Source organism: Macaca nemestrina, chromosome 11 (genome assembly GCF_043159975.1).
Source record: "Macaca nemestrina isolate mMacNem1 chromosome 11, mMacNem.hap1, whole genome shotgun sequence".
Taxonomy (NCBI): Eukaryota; Metazoa; Chordata; class Mammalia; order Primates; family Cercopithecidae; genus Macaca; species Macaca nemestrina.
The window spans coordinates 117,494,698-117,504,343 of NC_092135.1; the positions used below are offsets into that span (position 1 = coordinate 117,494,698).

Below are 9,646 nucleotides of genomic sequence, written 5' to 3' on the forward strand. Positions count from 1 at the left end.
AGGACATGCCTACTAGTAACCCCTCCAGCTGGTGATGGCAGGGCTGGGGTAGGACCAGTGACTGGCTCCTAATAGAGCGCTCTATTTCCAGGGTTTGCATTCCAAAAGGGTCAGGTCCAAGAGGGGCCTGGAGTGCCAGGTGGAGGTGTAGAGACACAGCCAGTGCCCATGGAGAATGGTGGATGTCCTTAGGGGTCAGCAAGTGCCCTGTACTAAGGAGGGGGCTTTGGAGGTTGGGCAGGCCCTCTGTGGGGCTCCATTTTTGTGGGCGGGGGGGGGCCCTGGAGCATTATAGGGGGTGGGAAGTGATTGGGGCTGTCACCCTAGTCTTCCTTGATTATCTGACGCCCATCCATGCCTCCTCAGGTACCCCCTGCCCCCCACAGCTTCTCTCCTCTGCCTTGTTTCCCAGCCGATGCGTTCTCCTCTATAAATACTCACTCTGGTATTTGGGGTTGGCAGCTGTTGCTGCCAGGGAGATGGTTGGGTTGACATGCAGCTCCTGACAAAACACAAACCCCTGGTGTGTGTGGGCGTGGGGGGTGTGAGTAGGGGGATGAATCAGGGAGGGGGTGGGGGACCCTGGGGGCAGGAGCCAGACAAAGTCTATGCGGGGGTGGGAGTGGACATAGCAATTGGAAACTGAAAGCTCATCAGACCCTTTCTGGAAATCACCCTACTGTTTATAAACTTGAGGCCTCGCCATCCACAGTAGGGGGGAGGAAGAGGGCCTGTACCAGTCCAGAGGGAAACTGAGGCTCAGGGCCAGCTCGCCTGCAGACATACATGGCAGGCTTTGGCCAGGATCCCTCTGCCTGCCAGGCATCTCCCGGCCCTCCCTGCCTGCCTAGAGACCCCCACCCTCCAGCCTGGCTGGTCTTTGCCTGAGACCTCCCAAACCTCTTCAACTTCAAGACAATGTTTAGGAACAAGGTGGTTTGGGGCCTTTCCTGGAAGCAGGCCTTGACCCTTTAAGAAATGACCCAAAGTCTCTCCTTGACCAAAAAGGAGGCCCTCAAACTAAAGGGAAGCCTCTCTTCTGCTGTCTCCCCTGACCCCCTCCCCGGCCAGGACGAGGAGATAACCAGGGCTGAAAGAGGCCCGCCTGTGGACTGCAGGCATGCTTGCTGCCCTGGCGAAGGATTGGCAGGCCTGCCTGTCACAGGACCCCCACTGGCTGACTCAGGGGCGCAGGCCTCTTGCGGGGTAGCTGGCCTCCCCGCCCCCACGGCCAGGGGCCGCCCTTTCCTGGCAGGACAGCGGGATCCTGCAGCTGTCAGGGGAGGGGCAGTGGGGGCTGATGTCAGGAGGGATACAAATAGTGCAGACGGCTGGGGGCCCTGTCTCCCCTCGCCGCATCCACTCTCCGGCCGGCCGCCTGCCCGCCGCCTCCTCCGTGTGCCCGCCAGCCTCGCCCGCGCCGCCACCATGAGCCAGGCCTACTCGTCCAGCCAGCGCGTGTCCTCCTACCGCCGCACCTTCGGCGGGGCTCCGAGCTTCCCGCTCGGCTCCCCGCTGAGCTCGCCCGTGTTCCCGCGGGCGGGCTTCGGCTCTAAGGGCTCCTCCAGCTCGGTGACGTCCCGCGTGTACCAGGTGTCGCGCACGTCGGGCGGGGCCGGGGGCCTGGGGTCGCTGCGGGCCAGCCGGCTGGGGACCACTCGCGCGCCCTCCTCCTATGGCGCGGGCGAGCTGCTGGACTTCTCTCTGGCCGACGCGGTGAACCAGGAGTTTCTGACCACGCGCACCAACGAGAAGGTGGAGCTGCAGGAACTCAACGACCGCTTCGCCAACTACATCGAGAAGGTGCGCTTCCTGGAGCAGCAGAACGCGGCGCTCGCAGCCGAGGTGAACCGGCTCAAGGGCCGCGAGCCAACGCGAGTGGCCGAGCTCTACGAGGAGGAGCTGCGCGAGCTGCGGCGCCAGGTGGAGGTGCTCACTAACCAGCGCGCCCGCGTCGACGTCGAGCGCGACAACCTGCTCGACGACCTGCAGCGGCTCAAGGCCAAGTGAGGGCCCGGCGCCCCAGACTCCTCTTTCCGCGGGCGGGGCACAGGAGGCTAGGCCTGGGGGCTGGGGTCCCGCTGTCAGCACATGCCTTCTCCCGGGGTCCGGGACCCTCTCCTGCCCCACGCGGGGAAAGGGTCCTCCACCCGTGTGTTTCAAGGGGCCGTGACCTCCAGGTCTCTCCCCCTGCGATCCCATCTTGCATAGGAGTTTTCTTGGGGACATAGATCAGGGGGTGGATATGGGAGAATTTAGGGGACCCGGTGCCATTTGGGCAGCCCCCTTAAAAAGCATTTTAAGATGCTGGGGCGATGTTTATGGGGTCAGGTAGTTGATGGGCAGAGGAAGGGCTGCAGGAAGCCCAGAGGGCAGTGTAGCCAGAGGGAGAAGGGAGGCTGATAGGAGACAGGGAAAGCAGGGCAAGGGCCCAGAGTCCAAGCAACAGCTCTCAGCTCAGCTGTGATGAGGCCCTGGGGAGGCAGGGTGGAGTGGGGAGCTTGACCCTGGGGACTTGCTGAGACTGTGTGTTTTTACAAGGTGAATAGACAGGCTGGAGAAAAAGGGAGTAGGTGGGGGCCACAGCTCTCAGAGAGCTTGGGAGGACCTGACTGTAGGCCTCACCAGGCTCCTGAAATGAAAAGGGCAGCAAGTATAGCGTATCTGTTGGTCCCACTTCTGACAGGCCAAGTGAGCAGAGTCACCCTCCTGCCACCAAAGTCATAAATATTAATTGAGCAGTTATATTGGCCAGGCTGGAGCTGGGAACCAGCAACACAGAGGCGGATAAAATAGACACAGTTTCTAACCCCAGGGAGGTCACACAATCTGGTGGGGACATAGACTTCAAGGGTGTGGCTCCTGGGCAGAGATTGGGCCACTTCCTGTGCCCTCCCTGGATGGGTGGGGCCTCTCCACTCCCTTTCTCTCCTGTCTCTACCCAGCAGCCAGGCCCTCCCGCTCTGTCCCATACCTACTCCCTGGTCAGCACCCGGCCAGTCGTTTCCACTGCCAGCTTTATCGCCCACAACTGTCTGTCTGTCTGTCTGTCCCACCCAGGCTGCAGGAGGAGATTCAGTTGAAAGAAGAAGCAGAGAACAATTTGGCTGCCTTCCGAGCGGTGAGTGCCCTTCTTTTCCCCTCGCATGGCCTCTGGCTTTGCTCTACCCCACCTGGGTGGTGGTGACTATGTCCTTCTTGCTTGGCCTCTCCCAGGACGTGGATGCAGCTACTCTAGCTCGCATTGACCTGGAGCGCAGAATTGAATCTCTCAACGAGGAGATCGCGTTCCTTAAGAAAGTGCACGAAGAGGTATGCCTTGGCCCCTCTTCCTGGGGTCACTGGGCCATGGGGAAAGCAGCCGGAAAGTGGGGCTGGGGTGAGGCTCTGGCTGGGAATAGGGGTGTGAGGGTGCTGTGTGGGCCCTGAGAGGGGACTGAAGCCCAGCCATGCCCTACAGGAGATCCGTGAGTTGCAGGCTCAGCTTCAGGAACAGCAGGTCCAGGTGGAGATGGACATGTCTAAGCCAGACCTCACTGCCGCCCTCAGGGACATCCGGGCTCAGTATGAGACTATCGCGGCTAAGAACATTTCTGAAGCTGAGGAGTGGTACAAGTCGAAGGTGGGTGGCCTCACCCAGGGACTGGCATCTATGTCACCCTGAGCCCCAGCTTGGATGTGCTGCCTGTGGCATCATCCATGGGAGGAGAGCCCAGAGGCTCCATGCTCCCTTGCTCATCCCTACCTGTGCCCTGCATCCTCCTCATTTTTGGGCTCCTTTCTCCGCCCTTAGGTGTCAGACCTGACCCAGGCAGCCAACAAGAACAACGATGCCCTGCGCCAGGCCAAGCAGGAGATGATGGAATACCGACACCAGATCCAGTCCTACACCTGCGAGATTGATGCCCTCAAGGGCACTGTGAGTCCCTACCCACCTGGCCAGGCCCTGCCCCTTCCTGTCTGCAGTTCACACCCTCACTTTGTGACCTTGGGCCCATCATAGACCCCCTCTGGGCCTTCATCTACTTAAATCTACAATAGGGATAAAACCAGACAAGTGGATTCCAGTTGGATGCTAAAGAATCAGGGGTTCCTGGGGCATCTGCCTGTGTGCGGACTCTGAGGCTGAATACAGATGTTCCTTTTTATCTATTTTATTCTGAGTGTCCACATATAGATTTCATTTGAGTTCAGGGTTCAACATGTCCTGGGCCTGACCATCTGGAGTTGCCTGCCAGCCCCAAAGCTGTGTCCTTCCTCATTTTGGGCTCCCAGTGTCCTCTTCCCTTCCTTGACCTGGGTTCCCCCTCTCCTGCAGAACGATTCCCTGATGAGGCAGATGCGGGAACTGGAGGACCGATTTGCCAGTGAGGCCAGTGGCTACCAGGACAACATCGCGCGCCTGGAGGAGGAAATCCGGCACCTCAAGGATGAGATGGCCCGCCACCTGCGCGAGTACCAGGACCTGCTCAATGTGAAGATGGCCCTGGATGTGGAGATCGCCACCTACCGGAAGCTGCTGGAGGGAGAGGAGAGCCGGTGAGGGGCCAGGCAGGAGCCGGAGTGGGGAAGTGGGTGGTGCTGGGTGGCCCATTCCTGTCCCCAGGAGGCTACCTCAACAAGACATGGAAACAATTTTTTTTTTTTTTTTTGAGACGGAGTTTCGCTCTTGTTGCCCAGCCTGGAGTACAATGGCACCATCTTGGCTCACTGCAACCTCCACCTCCCGGGTTCGAGCAATTCTCCTGCCTCAGCCTCCTGAGTAGCTGGGATTATAGGCACCTATCACCATGCCTGGCTAATTTTTGAATTTTTAGTAGAGATGGGGTTTCACCATGTTGGCCAGGCTGATCTTGAACTACTGACCTCAGGTGATCCACCTGCCTCAGCCTCCCAAAGTGCTGGGATTACAGGCGTGAGCCACCGTACCCAGCCTGGAAACAATTTTATACAAGAGGCCACTGCTGTATTAATTGCAGAGAATTAACCAAGGCCACCTGGGTAAAAAGCAATTTAATTAACAGCATTTATAAAAAGAGAAATATAAGTATTCCCTTATCCACCTTCAGAATTAAGAACCAGAAGCAAAAAACCATATTCAGCAACCAATAATAAAATATTACTGCCAGTCAAGGGAGAGATGAAAGCAGAATGGGGAGAGATGAGGAGGGAAATGGAGGGAGCAGTTAGAGGCAAATAGAGAGAGGGAGGGAGAGAAGCCTTGCACAGGGATAGGCTAAGAGAAGGTAAAGAGATGCATACAGAAGGCATGAGTGTACACACACATGCACACACGTAAGCACACGCACATGCTCGGAGGAAAAGACATAAACTTCATGCTCAGAGCAACCCACCTCTAGACAGAAAACAATATACAACTGGAAAGGGACACCAGGGAACCTTGTGGGATAACAGAAATGTTCTATATCTTTTTTTTTTTTTCTTTTTGAGACAGAGTCTTGCTCTGTTGCACAGGCTGGAGTGCAAGTGGCGTGATCTTGGCTCACTGCAACCTCTGCCTCCCAGGCTCAAGTGATTCTCCTGTCTCAGCCCCCCTAGTAGCTGGGATTACAGGCGTGTGCCACCACGCTCAACTGACATTTTGTATTTTTAGTAGAGATGAGGTTTCACCATGTTGGTCAGGCTGGTCTCTAACTCCTGACCTCAAGTAATTCGCCTGCCTTGACCTCCCAAAGTGCTGGGATTACAGGCATGAGCCACTTCACCTGGCCTAGAAATGTTCTATATCTTGATTTGGACTGGTAGTTACACAGACGTGGACATTGATCAAAACTCATTGAATTGTACATTAAAGATCTGTGCATTTCACTGTATGTAAATTTAACCTCAATTTAAAACAGATCAATTACTCCAAAAACTGGTACCCCCTGATACTCATAAAAATAATATCTGAAATTTTTAAAAAACAGAAGACATGTTTAGATATAGGTATACACATAAAGAGAAACTTCAGATTTAGTAAAATGACGTCTTCATGTGATGGCCTTTGAAGGTAGCTAAAGGCATGTTACGTTTTCCCAGCATTAGGCCTAAATAGTAAGCTCTCAGAACTGGCCTGGCTGGAGGGTGGGCATGAGCAATGGATATCACCCACAGCTGCTACTGATATGACCTTCAGTGCCAGAAGCAAGAAGGAAATCCTGGTGCTCTGGAGGGTGCAGTGGGGTTGCGCATCCTGGTGTCATGCCAGCAGGTCACAGTTGAAATGAATGATCCTTCCAGAAGAGACTATTCCTGGGACAGCTCTAGCTGACCTTTGACCCCATTCCTTGAGCAGTATGGGTGGCGGGAGTGCTGGGGTCCGTGGGACTGGGACAGCTGAGGATGGGGTTTAGAAAGGACCAGGGTGAGCCTTGATGGGCGGTCTCAGGGAATGATGGGAGGTTTCTTAACTCTTAGGAGGCTTGGTCTCTTCCCTTTTAGGATCAATCTCCCCATCCAAACCTTCTCTGCCCTCAACTTCCGAGGTGAGTGTCTGCTGGCAGGCGGAGGCTGGAGTTGCAGGGGCCAGGAGTCCAGCATGGGCACTGCCCGAGGCCAGCCAGGAGGGAGGATGGGACCCTGGGGCCAGGGAGGACAGACCTGGAGTCTGGGGAAGAAAAAGGGGGCCCCTGCGGGTAGGTGGGGGAGTTTAGGTAGAGGTGGATGAGGCACCTTATGACAGAGAGAGCTTTTTATGTGATTATATTGTATAGTATTTACCATGTCCCCTGCACCTTCTTGGAGTATTGGGCATCAGGAAGCAGACTCTGTTCTGAATCCCAGACTCTGAAAGTAGCAGGAGTGTCCTTGGGGACCTGGCTTCAGGAAGATCTCATACCACCTGCCTTCTAAGGCACCCACAGCCCATTGTCTGTTTGGCACATTGCCAAGCACCACCTTGGTTGCTTATTGAACACCTCCAGTTTGCTGGAGCAAGATGTTGGATGCACGTTGGAAAAGAAAAGCCAAATCTTAGCAAAGCCAAACAATGAAAAGAATGAGCTCTTAGGGCATTCTGCCATTCTGACATTAGTAATATACAGATCGGGTGGCTTTCCAACCCCAGAGAGCAGAGAAACACACGATAATGATGCATTAGGAAAGCAAGTCGGAGTCCTTGGCAGCTTCTCCTTTCCTAGATCAAGCCTTTTCTATCTTCGATGTACATTTCCATCAGGAAAAAATACACGCTGTGCTCCACCGAGTCACAACGTTCATCACAGGCTAGTTGCTAGCTAAGGAAATTCATGAACACCAAACTCATAATACCAAGGACCTCCATTTGACCTTTCCTATACAACTCAGAGCCTCTCTTTTCAGTTAGTTGTTTATACGGACACCAAATATGAGTCTTGCATTTAAAACTTCATAGTACAAAAAAAACCCCAACCACATTGCACAGTGCTTTCCAAATCAATAGCTTTGTGGCCATCATAGGGCAAGTATGGTCGGCACCACTTCACTCTGCGTCCTCAGTGAGGAAACTGAGGCACAGAATGGCAAGTGACTGACCATCAGCACAATGAGTCAGAGACTGATTCCTGCTCCATCTCACTTTGATTAAGACATCAGGTTGCTCATCTGAAACTTTTTTTTTTTTTTTTTTGAGACAGAGTTTTTTTGAGACAGAGTCTCACTCTGTCGCCCAGGCTGGAGTGCAGTGGCACAATCTCGGCTCACTGCAACCTCCGCCTCCCTGGTTCAAGCAATTCTCCTGCCTCAGCCTCCTGAGTAGCTGGGATTACAGGCACATGCCATCATGCCTGGCTAATTTTTGTCTTTTTAGTAGAGATGGGGTTTCACCGTGTTGGTCAGGGTGGTCTCAAACTCCTGACCTCATGATCCACCCGCCTCGGCCTCCCAAACTGCTGGGATTACAGATATGAGCCACCCCACCCGGCCCTGAAATCTTAAAGGGAGATGGGTACTGTAAGGTCCTCTAAAGAGTGTCTTGAGACTGGGCTTTGGGGTTCAATCTTGAAGAAGGGGAGTCCCAGGATACAAATGTGTACAGGGCTCTCCTGGGGCCCGGGGGTGGAGAGGAACTAGGAGGTGTGGGGAATGTCAATGCTGTGCAGCCTGGGCCTCAGGGATCCCCTACCTTCCTGTACCGTCCTGCACATGGAGCAAATCTGTTGGCTCCTGAGACCCTCTAAACTATGGGACTGGCCTTGGGGACTGAAGAACAACCTGCTGGGTGCTAGGCTGAAGGACAGGTATTAAAGTCTTGAAGAAGTAACAAGCCTGTCTTGAGGGGGGTTGGGGTCTGCTAGGGCTCTGCCCAGTGTGGCCCCAGATGGACTCCCAGCCCCTGGTACAGCCCAGCCTGGACTTGGTCAGGCTGAGTGTGCGATGGACCCTGTTACAGAAACCAGCCCTGAGCAAAGGGGTTCTGAGGTTCATACCAAGAAGACGGTGATGATCAAGACCATCGAGACACGGGATGGGGAGGTGAGTGGTCTATCTGGGCTCCTTACCCTTGGTGGGGGCTATGGATGTGTCTGGGGAGACTGTCTTCCACCCAGCTGTGCTGGTCTAGGTCCCTGGCTAGTGGAGCAAGAGAGATCCTGCGGCCCTGGGGTGGGGATGGCTCAGGGCTGAGGCTCTGTTCTCTGGCTAGCACATGGTTGGACTGGGCTTCTCTTCTTCCCCAGGTCGTCAGTGAGGCCACACAGCAGCAGCATGAAGTGCTCTAAAGACAGAGACCCTCTGCCACCAGAGACCGTCCTCACCCCTGTACTCACTGCTCCCTGAAGCCAGCCTTCTTCCATCCCAGGACACCACACCCAGCCTCAGTCCTCCCATCACAGCCTCTGACCCCTCCTCACTGGCCATCCCTCGTGGTCCCCAACAGGGACATAGCCCATCCCTGCCTGGTCACAGGGCATGCCCCGGCCACCTCTGCGGGCCCCAACCGTGAGCCTTGGCTGTTGGCAGTGAGTGAGCCTGGCTCTTGTGCTGGATGGAGCCCAGGCTGGAGCAATGGCCCTGTCCCTCCCACCTCTGTGACCTCAGGCACTAGCCTCTGGCTCTGGAGATAGCCCCAGAGCAGGGTGTTGGGATACTGCAGGGCCAGGACTGAGCCCCGCAGACCTCCCCAGCCCCCAGCCCAGGAGAGAGAAAGCCAGGCAGGTAGCCAGGGGGACTAGCCCCTGTGGAGACTGGGGGACTTGAAATTGTCCCTGCGGTCTCTTATTTTCCTTTCCCCAGCCCAGGGTGGACTTAGAAAGCAGGGGCTATAAGAGGGAATCCCCGAAGGTGCTGGAGGTGGGAGCAGGAGATTGAGAAGGAGAGAAAGTGGGTGAGATGCTGGAGAAGAGAGGAGAGGAGAGAGGCAGAGAGCGGTCTCAGGCTGGTGGGAGGGGCACCCACCTCCCCACACCCTCCCCTCCCCCGCTACAGGGGCTCTGAAGAGAAACAATAAAGAGATTCGCACACAAGCCGAGCTGGCCCCTGCTGTCTTGACTGCCAGGTCTCCTGTGGGGCCCCTGGGGCCCTGTGATGCCACCTGTCACCCTGAGATGGACTGTACTGACCTCCTGCCCAGCCAGACTTTCCCCAGGGCCTCGCACCCACTTCTGTTCCCAGAGCCTCCTGGCCTTGCTGTCTGCATGCAGCGTATGGCGCAGGGAGGGCTGGATAG

The 9,646-nt window shown here is 55.6% G+C and overlaps 1 protein-coding gene across 1 annotated transcript; it reads left to right on the forward strand.

The window, feature by feature from the left end:
• Nucleotides 1–1,341: 1,341 nt before the first annotated feature.
• On the forward strand, nucleotides 1,342–9,443 carry LOC105481267 (desmin). Its single transcript, XM_011740758.3, has 9 exons — nucleotides 1,342–2,006; nucleotides 3,061–3,121; nucleotides 3,217–3,312; nucleotides 3,461–3,622; nucleotides 3,794–3,919; nucleotides 4,319–4,539; nucleotides 6,445–6,488; nucleotides 8,372–8,454; nucleotides 8,658–9,443. The coding sequence occupies exons 1-9, from the start codon at nucleotides 1,429–1,431 to the stop codon at nucleotides 8,697–8,699; spliced, it is 1,413 nt and encodes a 470-aa protein (XP_011739060.1). The 5' UTR covers nucleotides 1,342–1,428; the 3' UTR covers nucleotides 8,700–9,443.
• Nucleotides 9,444–9,646: the final 203 nt, after the last annotated feature.